The 21,685-nt window shown below is 41.9% G+C and overlaps 1 protein-coding gene across 1 annotated transcript; it reads left to right on the forward strand.

Annotated features, from left to right (window-relative positions):
- Positions 1 to 62: 62 nt before the first annotated feature.
- Positions 63 to 17,603, forward strand: LOC121606786 (phosphatidylinositol transfer protein beta isoform-like). The gene is made up of 11 exons (XM_041937323.1): positions 63 to 117; positions 2,840 to 2,870; positions 4,210 to 4,355; positions 4,544 to 4,635; positions 4,784 to 4,791; positions 4,935 to 5,009; positions 5,104 to 5,187; positions 7,604 to 7,681; positions 10,312 to 10,422; positions 11,026 to 11,148; positions 14,853 to 17,603. The coding sequence occupies exons 1-11, from the start codon at positions 98 to 100 to the stop codon at positions 14,898 to 14,900; spliced, it is 816 nt and encodes a 271-aa protein (XP_041793257.1). The 5' UTR covers positions 63 to 97; the 3' UTR covers positions 14,901 to 17,603.
- Positions 17,604 to 21,685: the final 4,082 nt, after the last annotated feature.

Raw genomic sequence — 21,685 nt, forward strand, 5'->3', positions numbered from 1 at the left:
GGGACTGAGCACCGCCCCCAGCAGCTCAAGACGTCATCAGCAATCAACGGTAACTGGGGCTGGGCAGGAGCGGTGGCACAGAGAGGAACGCGCGACCATGGTTCTCATCAAGGAGTAGTAAGTGCAACGTTTCTGTCTAAACTCTTCTGTTTTTGAAAAAGTTGAAGCCAGTGCGTACGTTATTCGCGGCTTCGGTTATTCTGGGCAGTTTTTTCGTTGATAGGACACTAGTGAAAACTTTTCATCTTGCCTCGGTGTCTGTGTCCGGCACACGAGGGAAGGGTGGGATTGCTTAAGAGCTGGTCAGGCCTAAGTTGCCGGCTTTGACAGCGGGATAGCGCTGCGTGACAGCTGCTGTTGTTCTACAGTTTCTCGTATGTCCACATCCAACAGCTGGCTTCTCAACATTTCTGTCCATGGTTTGTGTTATGCGTCGAAAAGATGAGAGTTCCGCTATTTGTGTTTTGAAACTGTAAAGTGTGCTTCGACTTAACTCAACGACTTGCTAATGCTAGTCAACCTGACTGTATAACACGAATGGGAAATCACCTCGCGTTGCTAATGTTATCTTAGCAACATTGACACATAAACTCGTGGCGGCGCCAGCTAATCTTAACCAAGATAAGAAGCTTTGAGTAAAAGGCGAATTCGTTGTTTTTTTTCTGTCTTCAGTGTCAAACCAAGCTTGCTAGCGGCAGTAGTGATTAGTTTACGCTAGCTAGCAAGAGTGATGTTAGCTCTCTGAGTCATGAAGTTAGATCAAAATATACTCATGATGTTGATATTAAAGCCATTTTCGGTTAAGAAAACAAGGCAAGCGGCTGTAAACTCGTCGCAATCTGACACAGAAACAACAATCTAGCTAATGTTAGCTTGATAGCTATGAATCTTTAACGATGCTAGTTTTAAACTTTGATTCCACCAAGGAACGAATTGGAGCTGTTTAACAATTAAAGTGTCAGCAATGAGCTTGAACGCTCGAGTGTAATGTAGACAAATACCAGCAGACTTTGTTAAGCACATCAGCAAAGGTTTAAAACAACTCCCACCTTTGTTTAATGCCTTTCATTTTGTTTGGCTGAGTGTTAGAAAGATTAGTGTCCAGCCCATATAAGTCCTGTATTTATGCATATTGCAGCCACTTATTTGTACTCACAATTGAGTGACTGGTCCAGACCTAATTAGCACTGAAGACCATGAATTTACCCCCGAACGCCCTGTTGTTCAGGTGCATATCAGGAGTGCAAACATGGATCGATGGACCAGGATTCTGGCTTTAATTCTGCATTCCACAGAAATTCAGAAACTCCAGCAAGATAGAGATTAGAGTTAGAAAACTGTCTTAACCACAGTCTAATTCCATAAGTGTTTCACTGGATTACTTGCAAATTTGAAAATACACACGCACTTCAGCACTGCATGGCCTCAATCCCATCAAAGTGCCTGAGGGGTAAACAGAAATTAGCATAACTTGCTCTAATGCAAGATATTTACTTACTTATTGAAGGCAGATGGTGTCTACTGTCTATTTCACAGGCTTTAAATCATAATTATTGCTTTAAATATGTTTGTTTTTTTGTTTTTTATCTTAGGCTGGTTTTAGGTTAATGTCATATCTGGCCAGGGACTTCAGGTGATAAGTAGCCTTGTGGCTAACTCTGGCATATTGACAGTAATATGCACTGTCCCTGAGAAATCATTTGAAATAAAACAAAATAAACCTGCACCCACATCCATGTAGTGTGCTGCACACTGCTGTAGCAAATGCCACCCGTCACTGGGTGTCATCATAAAGATTAACCTCATTTCAACACAAGTTTATAAAACTGTTAATTCTGGACAAAATGCAAATCGTCATCGTTATGGGTTTGTCACAGGTCATCAACACTGACGAGCACATGAGCAGCAAAAGTGCAGTCAGAAGTAATGATGATTAAAAAAATGCTGCCCCACATGTTAATAAGCTGGGGTAGAATTCAGTCTTGTTTTCGATGTATGCTTTGAGTGAACTTTATCTGCCTGCTTTTTTTCTTTTTTTCTTGCACTGTGTGGTTAGTGGTCACAGACTGAACTTTAATGCTCACCAGGATAAGTGATGCAATTGGTTTGGGCAAAGCATACCACACCCTGAAGTGCAAGTCTGTTGAGACATGAAGAACGAAGTTACTTTTACCTTACAAAAAGAAAATCTGTCTTGAAAGTGTGGATATCTTATGTAATGAATACTTATTTTTTCTTCTTCAAACAGCTCTGGTCTGTGCAGCACTTTCTATTTGCAGCATTGCTGGCCCAAAATTGCTCACTTCTCTGAGTTTTTGTCATCTCTTGACCATATCGAATCTCAGCTTTTCTCAGCTCTATCTATTCCTCTTCTGGTCTAGTGATGGGTTCCTCTCATCTTGCTGAAGTCAGCAGTGTGTCAGACTGGGCTGTAATATTTTTTTTATCTCAGGAAGAGAGACCACAACCACTTTCCTGTTCTTTTGCAGTGAGAAGGTTACTGTGCATTGTTGAGTTAATTTCTAATGTAATGATGATGGTGCATGTGTGGCTGTGGCATTACTGTTTCTTCTGCAGTGGTTCATGTGGCTTCATATGTGGAGTTATGATTAATTTTTGAATGTTTCATACATTTTGCTAAGTAGATTGAATTGAATCATATGTTCCTGCACCTTCCTTCAGTTTAAAGGAATTTTTCGAGCTAATGTTAGTTATGCTTGAACTTGTTCTTCACTTTAAATGCAATCGCAGTGCTTGTGGGTTATTGAGCAGTGACTTGTTGTGTATGTGTGTATGTTGTGTTAATGTTGCCACACTTCTCTCTCTCTCTCTCTTGCAGCCGTGTGGTTTTACCCTGTAGTGTTGAGGAGGTGAGTAACCAGTTTTAGTCTTCCATTATTATATTGATAAAATGAGTCTTGTTGTAAATTACTGTATTTTTATTTTTATTTTAGAGCTTCTGAGTTCTACCTAATTTCTTGTCCTTTTCACCTGTCCTTCCTCACTATAAATGACAAACAGCTCAAGTGTAGTGACAGGAGCCATCTATGCCAGTAAACACAGAGGATGTGAAATACTTGCCTTTTTTCTCTCCTGCATTTCCCTTGCAGACTTCAAACTGGTCAACAGTCACTTTTAAATAAAGAAATGCATATGAATGAACTGGTTCAGTCCAGTTCCACTATAGTATTGACAGACCTTTTACACTTGTTCTCCAATTAATTCTTTCTGTTTCTGTCTCTCATGCAGTAGAATTAATCTCTTATTTGGACTTAAAATGTGCCACAGAGTGTTGGTTTATATTAATTACAACAAGGCTCTAAAATGCCCCTCTCTTAAATAAATGCGTTATCTTAAGGGTAAATTCGGTGATTAATGAGTGCACCACTATCTTATCATCTCCAGTGTTTCTGCTTCTGGTTACAAGTTAGGGCAATGCAGTCTTATCCCAAAAAGCACAATTTGTAATTCTTGTGAATGTTTTACAAGAGCGAGATTTGTTCCCTGTGTTTGTAAAGATTTATGTCATCAATCCCAGACCCTCACACTGCTGCCTTTTTTTTATATGGTGATAAAATCTCTTGGCAATTTGTGGTGCATTTTAAAGCTCATTCCACATAGTTTTAAAAAAAGTGTTCTCTCAAGGGGAGAAACACGAGTAAGAGCTCTGGTAGCTAAAATATACATAACATCCACCCTTTTGTTGCACCGTCTGTCGTTCAAACATCGTAATACACCAGTTCATTTGGCCAGCAGCATGTAGGGTGGCATGTTATATAAATCTGCAAGAGTGACAGCAGGACAGCAATCTCAGAACCAATCTGCTAACATCTGATGACAGTTTAGCGTCGTGGGGCAAGGGCCAATGTTTCTGAGCTATTGGTATAGCTGGCGGATATCTGGGCCAAGACTTGCTCTTCTGTGCGTCGGTCACTGTTTACAGTCCAATTAATATTAATAGGAAGTGTTCCAGATTACATTTGCCTAATATCTGCACATGAATGCAGATAATCAAAAACAAAAAGGTAAATTGTTGTCAGATAATAGCTGTGGCCGCATTTTAGCCAATATTTTCAGCCTCATTTGCTCCTCTGTTTACCTGCATGCAACCAAAGCCAGCTCAAAAGTTTATAAAGTCAGTTTATTTTCTGGAGGTTCTGTGAGTGACTGATGCGTTTTTGTGTTGCGGTTGTGTTTTTTATGTTACAGTACCAAGTGGGACAGCTGTTCTCTGTGGCTGAAGCTAGTAAAAATGAGACTGGTGGTGGTGAGGGCATTGAGGTACTCAAGAATGAGCCCTATGAAAAAGATGGCGAGAAAGGACAGTATACACACAAAATCTACCACCTCAAGAGGTATGTTCCCTTTTCAGTCACGTCATCTGAGCCAGTAACTGCCTTCTTATCGTGTAATAGCACCATGCTACCAGGCAGTGGCAGCGTTGTCTTAGTTTTGTTGTGGAGCGTTCCATGTTGATGAACCTCTGATGGAGTATGTCTTCCCTCTGTCTTTCCCCACTTAAATCTACCACCCCCCCCAATAGTAAAGTCCCAAGGTATGTCAAGATACTTGCCCCTGAGGGCTCCCTTGTATTCCATGAAAAAGCCTGGAATGCCTATCCCTACTGCAGAACCGGTGAGTCCCCCTCCCCATATCACTTTACCTTTGCTTCAGTCTGAAACCTTACACTTCTACATTGTTAAACACACTTATCTTAGTTTTATGTTATATGTAATTTTGTTTTGTTCTTTTTCCTCTCTCCTCATGCTTGACTTTGATTCAGTTGTGACGGTAGGTGCCTTTAAATGGCTTTTATTTTGTTGTATTTCTACAATTATCAAAATATTCCTTCAAGTACATTTAAGGTGTTTTAGAATACTCAATTTACTGTGTACATACAGTTCTGTAATATCCTTTTGGGCTCTCCTCTTTAGAATGAATACATGAAAGATGATTTCTTCATTCAAATTGAGACATGGCACAAACCGGACCTTGGAACACAAGAAAATGTGAGTATCTGTGGATTTTATCAAGCATATATCCAGTTTGAACATCAAATTTGAGTTTGTGTGCATTTCTGACAGTTATTGTTTGTTTGTTCAGGTGCACAAACTAGACAGTTCCACGTGGCAGAATGTAACTGTCGTGCCCATTGACATTGCAGACAGAAGTCAAGTGTCCGCTGCTGTAAGTAGAAACTCTTTTGGCACATTTGCAGTTCAAGATAGAAACACAGTTTGGCGCCTTCATGTGGACAAGCCTGATCATTAACAAGCTGTCTGCCAAACCCAGTTCACTTTTCATAAGGAATCTTCAAATTGGTGTTATAGTCTTTGCATTTCATTTACTTTTGGGCATTTATTTAAAAAGTGATTTTCTTTACAGACTCAGGAACTTCTTCATTTTGGTTAATTTCAGAAGTATAGCTGCAACAATAAGAAATTTTGGAGTATCAAAATATATATAGGAACCGAATTACTAATCAACATAAATATTGTCCCATTTTAAAATAATGTGTTTTCAAAAGATCAGCCTTTATTGATGTTTAACTATTTTTGTTTTGTCATCTGTATCTCAGAAAACAAAGAATAAAGCTCATCAGAAATTCACAGAGCTTAAGAAAATGTCCTTCAATTGCTTTCCCCCCCCGCACAACAACATTTAAAAAACCCTAACTGTTTTATATATAATAATTTGAATCTACAAATGAAAGACATTTTTATTTGACAAATTATTTCACAAATTTAGCGATATTTCAGTTGTTGTTCGCTGTTGATCAACTGATTTATCCACCTTTTGCTGCGCTAGAACAGAAACAAAACTGAGCAAAGTTAACTTTGCAATGTGGAGTGATTTTTCTGTAGCCTTTGAACCCACACATTGAACAGAGCAGTAACACTTAGGTAGGTACTTCTTACATATCCAGTGGAACTAGTGGATCCAAGGCTAGAAATGTATTTTAGTAAACTGTATTAGCAGAAGATGAAATGCCAGGAAGTGCATACGTTTTTGGCTGACAGTAGATGGCAAAGAATCACATTAGACGGTTAACTGAAGATTCATTTGATAATTTCATTGTATTTTGAATAAATGTGAATTATCTCACATTTGTTCTCCATTTGACATAATAATAATCACCAGCACCAAAAACTACCCACACCATTTGAGTACCCTAAGATTGCCTCAGTAATATGTCAAAATATAAAAATCAGTTTTTAATACTTTATTTGGAATCTCTGAAATCTTATTTGAAGATGTTGCACATTATTGCTGTTATTTGACATCACATTGCCTCATTTCACTGTGGCTCTGTGTGTGCATGTGTGTGTGTGTGGCTATTTGGCTGAGAAGCATTGGTTTGTGTGTGTGTGTGTGTACGTGTTTGTTTGCTGTGGTTGGTTAACGAGGCGGAGGTGTTTGCCTAGCAGGAGGAGTGTGTTGTGTCTGAGGACCCTATCAGCCCTCAGCCTCAGGCATGGCTGCAGGGCCTGGGGCGTACCGCCAGCACAGATGAGTTTGTTAGTGTAATTAAGGCTCACAGTGCTTCGTATGCCGGAACTAGACAAATACACACACGACACAAACACACTCGCACTCTAACACACACACTCTTACTTGAGGAGTCGGTCCTTTTCGTGCACCACGGCATATCGATTCACAGACCTCATTAGTGCAGCACAGTGTATTGTTATAGTGACGGAGCTCTCAGCATTAAAACAGCCAAATTATTGTGTGTGTGTGTTGGGTGGGGGTTTCTATCTCTTTCCACACGCTTGGCACCCTCCTGTTGGCCGATAGCCCTGAAAAGTAGCTTTTAGCTGCAGGCGCATCATGATTTATTTAAAATTGCTGGGCCCTTGAGCTGTTGATAATTTGAAAGCCATTTCATTTATTTGTATTTCTATTTCTCTGGCCTGTTTTCTCAAGTCAGCTTTGTCATGTGCTCATGTGCTTGGCATGTGCACTCAGTATTTCTCAGTATTTTTCTATGTGTTTGGAGTGCTGTCGCAGTTAGAGCAGCTGTACACAAAGACACACACACACACACTTGGAAAGTGCAGCAACACAAGTTGTCATCAGCTCACATGCAGGTAGATGCAGCACATTCACTTATATGAACTGGCACCATTGTCACTCTAATTAAACAGATGTTTCTGGTGGCATCAACACCCCATAGATGGTCCACCCCACCCCACTTAAAGCTGAGTTGTTCTCTGGTCTTGCTGCATGACATTATCTCTGGGGGGGTGGCGAGTTTTAGAGAATGAGTGTGGTACTCTTTGGCCTTTCAGTAGCAGTGACTGCTGTGCTGCTTGGTTTAGAGCACAGTGGGTGAAGAGTAGTGCAGGACAAATCCAACCTACTGAATGCCATTATGAAATGAAACTTGCTTTGTTTTAGAAAATTAGAATAAAATTTGTCTGTATATTAACTTTTTTTTTTCAAAACGGGACAAAACTCACATTAAGACAAACTTTAATTCGTGGTTTCGCAGTATACATGTATAAACATTTAAAGTGGTCATCCAGATTACCTCAGCTTGTTGACACTAAATATAGTGTGCTATGCATTGTGTTAATTATATGAATTGTTCTCATTGTAGGACTACAAGCCAGATGAGGACCCTGCCAAGTTCAAGTCAGCTAAGACTGGCAGAGGACCCCTTGGGCCAGCCTGGAAGGTAATACTCTTGTGATAAATCACAATCACACACAAATGGCAATTAATGTCAAAGGAGACTAAACAAAGATTCAGCCCATGTTCGACCCCATGTACCAGAGTATTTGGGGTGGGTATACACCTGATCATTGGCATTCACACAAGACCCGGACCCGCAGCTGTAGCCTCACATTTTTCACTGCTATGATTTCACAAGACCTTAAATGATTGTGTGCAGAAACTTTCCAAGGCACTAAATAAAGTAAGGTCGGTCGTAATAAAATGGAAAGAATATGGAACATCTGTAAATCTGTCTAGAGCAGAGTGTCCTCCCCACAGAGAGGCCAATGCCAACTCTGAAGAAGCTGCAGGGTTCATTGGCTGGAATGGGAGACACTATGCACAAAACAGTTATTGGAGTAACCCACAACAAACAGAAGGCCACTGCTGAAAACAAAACACGTGACATTGTGCCAGACTATGCAGGAGACCCTCGAACATAGTGGAAGACGGTTCAGATGCTGGGACCAGGGATTGAGCTTTTTATGTGTGGTGTTAGGTGGTGACACTATCATGCTTTAAAGATGCTCCTCTACAGCAGGTCTTGGAAAGCTTATGAAGATAAGAGAGAAATGAATACAGCAGAAGACTGAAAGCCTGCTGCAGTCTGCAAGAGAACCGCTATTTTGGAGAGGATGTATTTTCCAGCAAGACAACAACCCCAAAAATAAAGCCAAAGCTACTCTGGAAATGCCTAAAAACAACATTGCTGATGTCCTAGATTTGCAGAGTCAGAGTCCAGACCTCAATCCAATCAAAAAGTTGTGGCAGGACTTGGAAAAATGCTTTTCAATCGTTGCCCCTATGCAGTTTGACAGCGCATGAGCAGAAGAATGCAGAGAAATTACACTGTCAGGATGTGCAAAGCTGATGTCGAAGTCTGTAGACTTGAAAAGAATTTATCATCTCTACATTTGACATCAAGTTAGTTGCAATTTGTGTTTTTATATTTTTATTTAATTTGTAGAGATTTCTTTCTCCACACCAGCACCACACTGCCTGTAGTAACCAGAACAGCTCTGAGTATAGGAGAGCACAGGGCTGGAGGAAAGCTAGAGTGGGGTCTGCAGAACTACAGCGCAGCAATTTGATGAAGACAAATCACCTCCTTCTCAGCTCTAATTGGATGTAATAGAAATTTCTAGTCCCCGTGTCAGAAAAGGGTCCTACTCTGAGCGCTGTCTATCAGACTCTGTGTGTCAGAAGACGACAACAGTAATGGGAAAGAGACTGTGAACGGACATTGATTCTATTGCATTCTGTATATAGATTTACTTTTGATCGTAAGTAATCAGTCAATAAGACGTAGCTCATCCACACAGAGAAACTTTGTCAGGAGTTTTGTTGCTTCTCCTTTAAACCCCGCCGTACCCTGCAGCCTCACAAACGGGTCCTGCTCGCTGTTAGAGCACTGAGGATTTCTATTCTGCTGTGGAGTCCTCAAAGTTCACCATGGGAAACTTTCCTCTGCTTCAAGAATTCTCACAGAACAAAGGCAGCCAAACAGCTTTAAAAAGTATGAATAAAGAAGCACAACTTTTTATTTTGTGTTTTTAATTAGATCACTTTCCCGTCCGCTGTGGACATGGAAAAAGACTGTTTTTGAAAAGGTGGAAAAAAAAAAAAAGTAGTTATGTGACAACAGAGGCACAATTTCTGCCAGCTTCTCAGAGCAATAAAACTCTTGTCTATCTCTGCATGCACACATGCTTGCATATCGGTACCCTTTGTATTTCTGAAAACTTCTGCTCCTTTGAGTGGGGCACAGAGAGGGAGAGAAGAAATGTCACCGTAAGTGTTTTGATGTAGAATCCGTTTCATGTGAAGTTCTCCTTTAGCGATGACAACTTTTCTAAACCCACTGCAAATTTAGAAATGTTTCTCATTTCCCCTCTCTCGCTTTCCTCCATGATCGCGGCATCAAACGGCAGTGGGATGAGGGTGATTGAGGCGGGTCTGTGGCATTTTCTCTTGGAATGCCGAGCCAGAATGAAGTGATTAATTAAACAGGTGTTCTCGGAGGGAGAGTATGTGTGTTCTGGGGGCGAGCAGGTCCTAGGTGTTAATAATGTAACCGGCTTTGCACCGCGACGCCCTTATCGCTTCACGAGTACCGTTTTATCTGCCTTCCGTGGCCACAAAGGCATGCCTGTCGGGAACGGTGTCGCTGTCAGGGCGGAGGCAGAGAAATGGTCCCTTCATCTGGAGTTTATCCACTTTGCTCTGCCCCAACCCCCCCCTTCCTCCTTTTCTTCTCTTCTTCTGAGGGAGGCAGAGTGCAAGCAGCGGATGGATTTAGAAAGTGTGTTGCAGATTAGGGCACTTTTATCTGTGCACAGCACATCTTCATATTGATAATTATTTCAGCAAGCTCCATACCCAAAGCATTATGTATTAATGATTTTTTGAGCTTTGAATGCCGTCAAGATTAGTCTAAAATAATATTCTCTCAGCCCTCTGCTGTTTTTACGATTATTCTCTCACTGGAAAGTTTCTGTCAAGTTTTTGCTACGTTATTTATTCTGATACTGCGCTTTAAAAAGTGATGGGTTGTAAGTCTTTGTCGTTCTTTTGCTGTTCTTCTTCTAACAGAAAGAGCTGGTTAGTAAGACCGACTGCCCAAGGATGTGTGCCTACAAACTGGTCACAGTCAAGTTCAAGTGGTGGGGCCTGCAGACTAAAGTGGAGAACCTCATCCATGAGGTTAGAATGGCACAATCAGCTGTCTCCAGTTGTATTCAGGCTCTTCCAGCTTGCAGAAGCAACACTCTGCTTCTTGACTGTCTGATTAACCAAAACCAACTCTGGGTGATAATTCATAGCTATTGATTTTTTTTTTTTTAATTCTAGTGCAAATGTATCATTATGACAGGAAGGTACTGTGTTTTTCTTTTACAAATGTTTAATGATAAAATGCGAATTGTAAGTTGCTTGATATATGCCAGTGCAACACAATTCAATGCATTAGACATTAGCGTGATTATTATGATTTTTATGTGCATTGTACACATTATGAATGTGCTTTTAAATAATAATAAAAAGAATGATAAGAATAGCAGTTTTATTTTTATAGCACCCTTCATGCAAAGATGCCGGTGCTCAAGAACACAAGATCAGATAAAAAAAAATTAATAGCAAAAAAAAAAACAATATCAAAACATCAAAAGCAGTTGGTCACAATACAGTAAACCATAAACAATGATACCAGCAAAGCGAAGCCAAATTAAAAAGACAAATACTCTGCTATAGTGATTGATTTCAACCATATTGCCCAGATCTAATCAAGACTACCACTGTCCCCCTCAGCAAGAGAAGAGGATCTTCACTAACTTCCACCGGCAGCTCTTCTGTTGGATTGATAAGTGGGTGGAGCTGACTATGGATGATATCCGGCGGATGGAGGCAGAGACACAGAAGGAGCTCGACGAGGTGAGTGCATCAAGTATAAATGGTTAATGCTTTGTTGACAACAGTCATAACCATAACATAAAACCTGTCATGAATATGAAAGAGTTTTAATGACTGCTCTCATTAAGTGTCATTCAGTCGATTATATTTTTTAATGCAAAGCTGACATTATTTGAGGTGTATTTGTTATGACAACTTGACGTTAACTAAGACACCATAAACACCCCATAGCAGGCCTAATTATCAAACTGTTTAGCTTTATGTGTATTAACCTGTCATGTGGTTGGGTTTTCGTATTGGCTGTCATGACACCACTGTTATTGTGTCATGAATGATTTCCTTGACTGCGAGTACAGTGGTACAATTTGGACTTTTCATTAAAATATCATTAAATATTATTAGACTGTCAAATGCTCCTAAATACCTTAAAGCAACATTATGCAAGAATCAGTGTTTTTTGCAGCTTAACTCCGTACAGTTTGGGTGTGCCATTCACTTTTTCACCACGGTTGTGCCGGGTTGATTCACAGCAGCTCCAGGGCTCTGATCTGTATCGTATTTTATTAGAAAATATTTTCTGTTTTTCCCTCTGATGTCCTCAGGCTACTCTGCCTCAACTCTCTGTCGTTTATGAAGTTTCCTGATAGATGGATAGCTGTTACTTTAATAACAAGTAAAGCTAACTGCAGCTGCCGTTAGCTAGCTAGCTCAGTTAACCATGCAGCTAGCAGTCCTATTAGCTGACTCTGCCCGGACGGGGTGTGGCTGTCGTGCTGTCTTGGTGAACGTCAAGTTGTCATAACAAGGACAACTCAAACAGTGTCAACTAATGACAATTTACCGAATGACGCTTGTCAACAACAGTCAAAAATATTCATGGCCGGTGTACTGTCATGGCTATGATGGAGTCATGCTGGACTTGTGCTCATCCCTTCAAAAAAAGGTGTCTGTAAAAATGTAGAATTAAAGGTTTATCTTGTGAATATGTACATATCTCTCAATGTGCTTTGTGCACAGAACTGTCTCCAACCTTTAGAGTGTCCAGTCTCCTGCATTACAGTCTAATACTCAATGCTCAAGCTTCAGATGCAGCACCAGTCTATTTTTTTCCTGGTGAAGCTGCTGTCTTCCGCTCACGAGACATTGGAGTTGTTGAACAGACAAGCAGCATCCTAGTGTGATAAAGCAGGAAGAAGTTAGGTTGTGTTATACGTCCTGAAATGGATTTACCTTTTATCGCCATATAAATGAACTCAAATGCCCTTGAGTATGAGGATCAAATCTGTTTTCTTTTCACCAATTGATTTCTTAACTTGTTTCTTTTGCCATTTTATAGTCTGAATATTCATTTTTGCCATTTTCCCCATGATCCTCATAGTAAATTGAAAATGTATCTTCTAATCTTTTGAAATATTTGAAATATGTTAAAACCATTACTTTGCATTTGCAATGCTTGTACTGCCAATAAGATTTGTCAGTATTTCTTTTTATTATTTTTGTACTTTTCAACCCGAGTGAAAACATTTTGGTGTAAAGCAGAAAGTGGATTTTTGGTCTAAAACATTTATGGTGGGCTTTTGTCTGCTTTCATATCCTGATAACGACTGCACTGATGAAATATGGAGTATTCACAGTATTGACATGGAACAAAAGGATTTTGATATCGACATCTACCAATTTCCAGATTAACATCACTGTATCTCGGGCTTCCCACAAACTAACAATTTGACATGCTTTTTTTTCTGTTGACATGTTGCGGTACAAGTGACTTCCTTTACTCTGATTGTACTTCAGAAGAAATTTTGGGATGAATAATTAGCAACTGAAAGAAACAAACTCAACATTTTATGAAACTTTTTCCATGGTTACCCAGTCTAGTATAGATTAGGTTTAGATTGATTTGTCCTTTTGCAAGGAAAATTGTTTCCACCGTCTGTACAGCCTCCATGCCATGTGAGCTGCCCTCAGTCCTCCTAATCCCTCTTTCTGTGATTTTACTGCATTTTCATTTTTGTCTAGATGCGTAAGAAGGGCTCTGTGCGTGGTACAAAGGCTGCAGACGAGTAGCCAGGCCGTGTGTAGGTCTGAGCGCTGCTGTGTAAGTGCTCACTGGTAGAGGCCAGTGTCTCACTTGCCTCTTCTGCTCACTGTGGTTTTCTGCACTGGTGCACGGCTGTTCACGCCGTACTGTTTGGGGTTGTGAAAGGGCTTTTAGTCCACTATGTCTAATTGTGCACGTGTGTATGCTTTCACATGCGACTCCATAGCTCACTCTGAGGTAGTTAATCAATAACACCAGATTTCCAGAGAAATATGACGTATGTGCTAGGTCGCTGGCTGTTTGCTGACCCGGTGAAAATGTACCACAGTTTGCATGAGTGCATGTTGTGTATGTGCACATTTGTGTATGCAAGTGCTTTGTCCTGTTGTATATTCCAGACATCTGCGCAAACTTTTCTCAGAATCACACATGCTATTTTTTTAAGAGGTGGCCAGCAGTTAAAAACATACACAGAAGGCCCGCTCACGACTAGTACCTGCAATCCAGAGCCTCCCCGTAGAGGAACACCAGGCAGAGAAGAAAAACAGTCCTCTTCTAAATCACAGGCTTTAATTTCTGTGAATCACATTCTCTGTAAAACCTTACCACCGGTTTGCTCTTGGAACTCCTCTAAATATCAGTCTGGGAGCTCTTGGCCGTACAAGGAGAAAAAAGGAGGAATCCAGGCTGGACTGGCCAAAGCGGGCCAGACTCAAACATTCCTGGCTTACTACCAGCATACAGCATTTTGTGCTTAACACCCCCCTCAAAAACACACACACACACACGCATACACACACATCTCGCCCAATTCAGCATGTGTTTCCCATTTTCCCTTGGAGTAAGTAAACAGGCGGGTGCCATCAAAGAGGGCTGTGGTGGGGAGGCCGATGAGGCCTGAACCGCTGGCTCAAGGGTCAGCAGGGTCACAGTTGGACTATGTGGGACAACACGGCGTGGTGGCGGCCAACACCTACGTGCGGATATTGTCATTCAGGTTCATGCCATGACTGCACCGGCGTCCTGGTCCACAACACTTTTTTTGTGCGTATACTGGCCGGGTGCTGTCGGTGTAGAAGTGGGGAGCATGAGAGAAGGAAAGGGCAAGAATCGAGGGGGTGGGTGGGGGGTGTCTTCAAGATGGCTCCTTTTCCTCATTAACATACAAATGGAATTCTGCAGTTGAGAAGAAGTCTGTGCTGTGATTGAGAAAAAAGGGAGGGAGGATGGGGAAAAGGGATGGAGGAGTGGGAGGGTGAATCCTCGTGCCATTTCATCAGATCTGTCTATTCCTCTGTTTACAGCCACTGTTAGTCTGAACTGTTCCATTAAGGTGTTCGGCTATCAGATTCTAACACTAATTGACTTTCCAAAGCCATCAGCCTCAGGGTGGAGGAATTTGAAAGTGATGCTTTTATCTGCCTAGAAGACAAACAAGGAGCTTGATAAGGATTGTTGGAGCAGATTTTTAAGGAAAGGCTAAAGATTAGATTGCAAAAGGAAATTTTCTGTATTTTATTTATGATGGAAGGAGTAAAACCCGAAGTCGACCAGAAGGAATAAAAACGAACCAGCACCCGTTCATGAAGGGTTCCACTGAGTGCAAGCATCCACTAAACCTGCTCTCACCTGTTTAGCTTACATAACTCTAACGTGCTGTTTATTTTCCTCCGTTTCCCCACAGCTGCGCAAACAGGGTGAAATACGGGGAACCAGTGCTGCAGACGAATGAAAAGGCGAAGGATTTTAAACACCCATGATGACGGCAGCGATGGAGGCTGTTCCGAGGGCTCTTTGGTGCCACTTTTTACCTGAAGTGATTGAGGCTGTGGAGGAGGGAGCTCTGCTACCTGCAATCAATAGAGCCGATCCCTGACTTGCACCCAATCATAGACATTCTATACACTGAGGAATTGATTTCTAGAAACCAACATGATTCTAGCTGATAAGACTCTGGTTAATTTTGATCTCCTGGGCAGAGGGAGGCCAGCTATCAGCATCATGTCATTGACAAGACCTAGCCTTCTGGAGAGATATGAAGAGGAGCTGCCTGCAGGAGAGAGATGTTTGTGTTTTGTTTTTGTTTTTTTTTTTAAGCAAATTCATTGGCTCGATTCCACAGTGGCAGGTGTTGGACCAAATATTTACTCTATTATTTTGATTTTCCTTTTTGTTAATGTTATCTCCAAAATATTCCTCTCAAGATGCCTCGTCTGACCTCCCTTTGTCTCCTCCTCGGTTTTAACTGTACACACTGTGGCTCTGTGGTTTGCATTCCCTGGCATGAGTCTGTCTGTTTGTCATACTCATGTTCCTTCCTGCCACAGCCTCCATTAAGAGATTACTAACAGCCTTGGCGCCTTGGCCCATTGTAATCCTTCCCCCATGACCCCACCTTACCCAAAGCACTGCATCTTATTAAGACTGACAATCATGCCCGTACAGGTATTCACTCTCGCTCATACAGATTTAATAGAAACCCCACACACAAGTGCATGTGCCACATATACATTGTGCACATGAGGATAAACATGTGAAATCATTCTCACACGCGCACGCACCCACAGGTGTGGATGCCTTTGCGGTGACTGATCTCTTAAAAGCTCGAGCTGGGCAGATCCATGCAAGCTTGTTCAGCTAACTGATGTTACTTTGGTGTTTACAGCTCTCACTAATTTTTTTTTTTCTCCCCCCTCTTTCATCCATCCACACACTCCCTATTCTGAAGACATTCACACATAACATGCAAAACAGCATTCACCTCCCTAACAGATGTCCCCGGAGAAAAACTGCACTGAAAAACAGCCACAGATGGTGCTACACCCCTACAGCCGCTGTCACAAGCCAAACTGCGCCGCACTGCTCGCCCCACCTCACCCAGCCCACCCCAGAGGCCTGCCTCACTCATCTGGTCCTCTGAGGTAGACGGTTTCTAAAGGCCTCTTCTTCTGTGCACTTTAGGTGTGTTTACAGATTCATAACAGCCTTACCAGTGCCCAGTCGACACCAGCACCACACACTGCTCGCCTTAATGTCTGGACCTATTATACCTATCGTACCTCTGCTGCCAGCTCTCGCTCTAGCTACCTCCCTTGTTTCTGACTGGCAATTTTCCCGACACCTAACAGTTAGCACTAGCCATTAGCTGCTACTTGTTCGGACTAAATGACGGTAGACAGCTTTACGAGCAAAGTTGTTTGTGATGACTCTCCGTTTTCTTTGCATGTGGTTCCTTTTATGTTTCCTGATACGCGTCAGAGTGCCTGAGCAAGTGCAATTCGTTCAGCAAGCAAAAACGTGTAAGTTGCAGCCGGAACAGGCTGTACAGTGTTGTTCCTGCGAAGGGCTGCAGATTTCCATCTTTGCCTCAGATCAGCCGTTTGATGGATTTGCCATATTAATGACTTTTCAACTCCATAGTGCACTTTCTCGCCTTAGGCTTCAGAATCATGTGGCACTGGCCTGCAGTGTTACTCACTAGTGTTACATACATCTACAGTACAAGTGGCTTCCTCGTTTGAGTTTTTGTGTTTTTTTTGTCGTGTGTCAGTGTCTTAAATTGTGCAACAGGAATTGGGGGGGTTTGTTTTTAGAGACCTATTTTCCATATTTTCCTTTTCAAGACGTAGATGTAATTCAATACTCCGGGTTCAAAGATCCTAATGTTTTTATTTTCAGTAAACTGTATGAGGGAATGTGATCACTTCCTCAGTAATGGGTTATTGGCTTGTCCAAAGAGTGTGAATGGATTTCTGTTGTGTTTACATGAGTTCAGCAATGGTGATATAGGAAAATATGGAGGCAGTTGTTTGAGGCAACATCTTTCATAACTAAATCTTCTCAGGCGAACAATACGACACAAGGATCTTTTTGATACTGTTACTCATCAGTTGCCTCAAGCAGTTGACTTCCTTTCACTCTACCATATCCTTTTCTGTGGGTATTACAGTTTCAACATGATTGGAAGTGGTTGTAATGCAGCCTGTTCTCTCGCAGTATATGAGACAACCACATGGTCTTTGTTACTGTACTGGGATCGCATGCTTCTGTCTCAAAGAGTGAAAAGTGAAACAATTGCTCTTCAGTGTGATCAATGTTTCCAAGTCTGTCTTAATGATTCCTGCTGTCTGTTGACTAGAGGACCCAGTGGCTAAAAAGAACAACCTAAATCAATAGTTTACCATCTGTCAAGACCACGATATGGGGGAGAGGAAGTATTCACAAAGCAGCTCTACTGTCTTATCCTAATTTATGAAATCTACAACTGTGTAACTTCTGAACTGCTTGCTTTTAAGTGTTTCTGATCAGCTTTTGAAATTCAGGGGACATGGTAGTGAATGTACGACATTTTGTGCCTTTTCTTTCTGTCAAATCTTTTTGTGTGCCATTAAGTCTACGTATTGTATCTAAATATCAAATAAATTTTTGTCTGGAAAGTAAATTTCAGACTGTGCTTCCATTTTCCGATCGTACGGTGGTCGTTAGCGACTGAAGGCTGAACCTAAAGGGATGTGGTCAGACTCGTTTCCTTCATGTTTGTCCAACGTGTGTGCTCTGTCAGTGTTCTCTTTCTTCCCTTGTCCACCCTTTGGCCAGCTGATGGCAAAAGCAAGCCCCTAGATATGCATACTAGCTTGGAATGCTGTCTTCTAAACATATACAGCTTTTTAAACAACTTTTTACTAACGCAGTATTACTATTAATAATAATACACAACAGCAGATTTTGAGGATTGAGGCAGGGCTTCATTCAGGTAGTGTCGACCCGGGCTGAGGCTTCACTAAAAGTATTAGTTCTCTACTGTAAAATGCACATCAGATAAGATAAACATCCCCTCAGAAAAGTTAGCAGTGACTCCAGCATGGACAAGACTTTCAGTGACCTGCAGGTCAGAAGAGTCGCACAATAACAGCGGAATTCGTGCTAAAGAGCAGGAAGAGCCGGCAGTCTGCTGGCTGAGATATCCGCCTTTTTTATTGTTTGTGGAGGAATGGTCACATGTGCCTGCTGCAAGGAAACCAGTCATATCTGCCCCAGAACAAGCAAATAATGCTGTTTCTAAAAGCGGAGATGGGCAGACTCGCCCACACACCTCCTGTTAAGTGGCAGCTCACAGTAGTCTACAGTAGGCACGCATCCATCCATCCATGTGTCTCCCTCCTAAAGAAGATGAAGGTACATGTCATGAGTGAACCCCTGTCATTTAAATAGACGAGGCAACAGATGACGAGAAGAGATGAATCTCAAAGGGAGGCTCGCGACTCGACATAGCAGGACATCCAGGCATGTTGCCGGAGAAAGACTCGATGTTCGGAGATAAAAACACTGTGATAGAACGACCATCTTATTGCTTCAATACACACAAACACACACAGCAGTGTCAGTATTCTTAAGTGTGTCAAAATGAATTGTATTTGCCTCCAACAGTGTTCGTTGCACCACATGGCTGCATTCAGTTCCTGCAACAAGATGACAAACTGGGATCAGAACTTCTCTTTTCCTGAAGTGAAGATTTAACTCCAACTCCCACGTTTGTGTACAGTATGTGACCTTCCACCGGGGGCCAGATTTGCTCAGGGGCTGCTGGTTTTCTTGGAGAGGAAAGTTATTTTTGGCGAACGCGGGTTGGCAGTGATGTCACGAGTGTTTCCTCACCGTCCGGGCTCGGGTCAAGCTTCGCCCCAGAGATTCTCCTGAGTTTTCCTGTTGTTCTGGGAGAGGTGGAAGGGCTGTGGAGCCAACTGACGTGGCGAGGCGGGTGGGCTTTCTGTCGCATCCCTCCCCTTAATACAATGGCGCTTCTCTGGATGACAGATGCTACTTAACCCACCCTGACCCAGAGAGTTGTGATGGCTCAGCTGAGTGACAGGCCCATAGAGGACACACTGAGGCTCCGAACAGCCCAGGACGCTGTCCCCCCAACATGGGAAGGAACTGTCTCTTTGGGAAAGCCCCGTGGTAATATATGTCTATCTGAGGAAAAGCTTAACACTATGAATTAAGGGTAGAGAAGGGCAGCCACTTCTGCTATCTTGTCCAATTGAGTAAAATATTAAGACAAATTGAGCAGTAAATCACTGCAGAGAACAGCGGTATTGTGACAATTCTTAAAAGCCTGTAGACTGTCCATTGTCATGAAGTCGCCTCAGCAGCAGCTCTGAGCTGCATTTATCATCACTGGGGACTTATGGGGAAAGAGACCATGCCGTCGGTTTGTCATACTTAACTTGTCTGTCTCCATTTGAGACGGCTGCAGACAGAGCTAGTGGGAACTGTATCACTGGGGCATTAGTATTGCAGTCAGACAGAACAATATCTGGATTTTTTTTTGTTCCTGCTGTTGCAGCTGCAGAATACTTGTTTCTGGTGTGGCTAATGGGCTTTTGTGATACTAGAGGCTTTTATCAGCTGAGAAATGAGCATGAATTCTAGTATTTTTAAGGGGCTTCACAGAGCAGTGATGGCAGCCACTGTGAAAACAGCTTGATATGCACACACCGTGGTGTTTGTCTGGGTAAAAGTCAAATGATGCGACATCCAGCTGCCTCTCAGATACGAAGGCAGTCCTCTTGCAAGGTGATACTGAGAAAGAAAATGGCTTTTTATTAGCACAGCAGCTTCAGAACATCCCAACATGCTTCTTCCGGCACTAGAAGACGGGCGCTGTACACCATCCCTCCTTCAAAACACAGCCACCGTCTATTCCTGCCTCCTCGCTCTGAGCTGCAACGATTGCATATCCACACCCCCGAAAATCCAAATATACACACATGCTCCCTCCCACCACCTTTCAGTGCCATGTCCTGACCTGTCTGCAGCCTCAGACCTTCTCTCGGTGCAGGGCTGAGCAGAGAGCCTGCTGACGAGAGTCGTAGTGTAGGATGTCTGATTTATAAATATTTATTTATTCTGAAATATCACACACAGACATTATATTCTTTCCCGTTAACTTCAGCTGTGTTCAAGGATATATTTAAAAAGCATTTATCAGATTTCACAATAAAACACTGCAGTCCTTGAACACATGAAAAAGAACAGATTTCACAGTGATAATTGATCTTTAATCCTTTACCCTTTCTTTTAATATGATTTTACATGATTTATAAGCCAGATATGTAACATTTGCTTGCCATAGATTCATATTTAGATTTAAAAACTGCATTCACAGTAGACACAGGTTTACATGCATATGCCTCATTTTATCTGTAATTGTTTTCTGAACGCTTCAGCATGTGAGTGAGCAGTCATCCTGCCCTCTCTCTGACGCCAGCCGCTAGGTGGCACTGTGTCCGTTCGGTAAAAGTCCTGTCGGTTCCCCCCCAAAGGTACAGAGCTGCCTGACACCAAATTCTCCAAATGCCCACTGCACACATTGTCGGAAAGGGATAATATAATGTTCTCCTCTCACCAAAGAAAATATCCATGATGGAATTTAAGTATATGATGTTCCGCATTCCCACATGTCTCCTTTATTTTAAATGATTACAGAATTCTTAGGGAGGGGGAGACCCCTCCCCATGTGCGCACATGCACTTCAAATATTCTCAAACACAGCTTTATTTATTTAAGTTAAGACAAATCTGCGCAGGCAAATCAGAGTGAGCTCGGCCATGTCAAAATTCACCAGAACAACAGCATCCAAGGACTCCCCAAAACTTCACAATCAACACCCTCAAAGGACAAACAGATGTGTGAGCTGCAGACAACATCAATGCAAACTCTAAATGACATAACAATGCATAAAACATTGACATGCCTTTTCAAAACTCTGGCATAAAATTGAAATCTATCATAAAGTAGGTTATTTGTCTTATTAGAACAGAATAGGGGCCACACACATGAGGACTGGCTTTCTCATGTTGGGACTTTTGTCTCACATGAACATGAAGATTCATTTGCAGTGATTTCACGTCTTATTGCACGACTTCCCCCTCCACAGATAACCTCGTCTATTGCAGGCCTGCAACTAATTAACCTGTGAGATACATCATATTAATTGTAACTGTATTTTGCAGACTATCACACTAAGAGAAAGCTATTGATTATCGGAACCGAAGCCCAGAATCATCCACAAGATTCAGATTGTCTTTTAAGGAGGATTCTTTTCTTCTCTTTAGGGACAGATTCACACACAAAACTGAGGTGAGTTTGATTTGGTTTGTGAGGGAGTCACTTTATTAATTAATCTAATTAACACCTTCATCCCAACACTAATGTCAGCTCAGATATTCAGGCTACATGTCTGATTGTTCATCATTTCTCCTCCAGCGCCTGCTATAAATCAATCTGAGGCCCCTCTCGGACTGTTTCATTGATCAACACAGATTTTCAGTCAGATTTTTCAGATTTTGCCTCCACGTGAAATCATATTAAACATCCAGCTCGTGACCTCAGCATTAGTGACTGATGCCGATTCATCTGAAATGCTTGTGTCTAAGTTATAAACCCAGAAAACAACTGGCTGCTGGTTCACGCGCGCAGCAACAGCTTGTTACTGGTGAAACCATCAAGTTATCA

Source organism: Chelmon rostratus, chromosome 5, assembly GCF_017976325.1.
Source record: "Chelmon rostratus isolate fCheRos1 chromosome 5, fCheRos1.pri, whole genome shotgun sequence".
Taxonomy (NCBI): domain Eukaryota; kingdom Metazoa; phylum Chordata; class Actinopteri; order Chaetodontiformes; family Chaetodontidae; genus Chelmon; species Chelmon rostratus.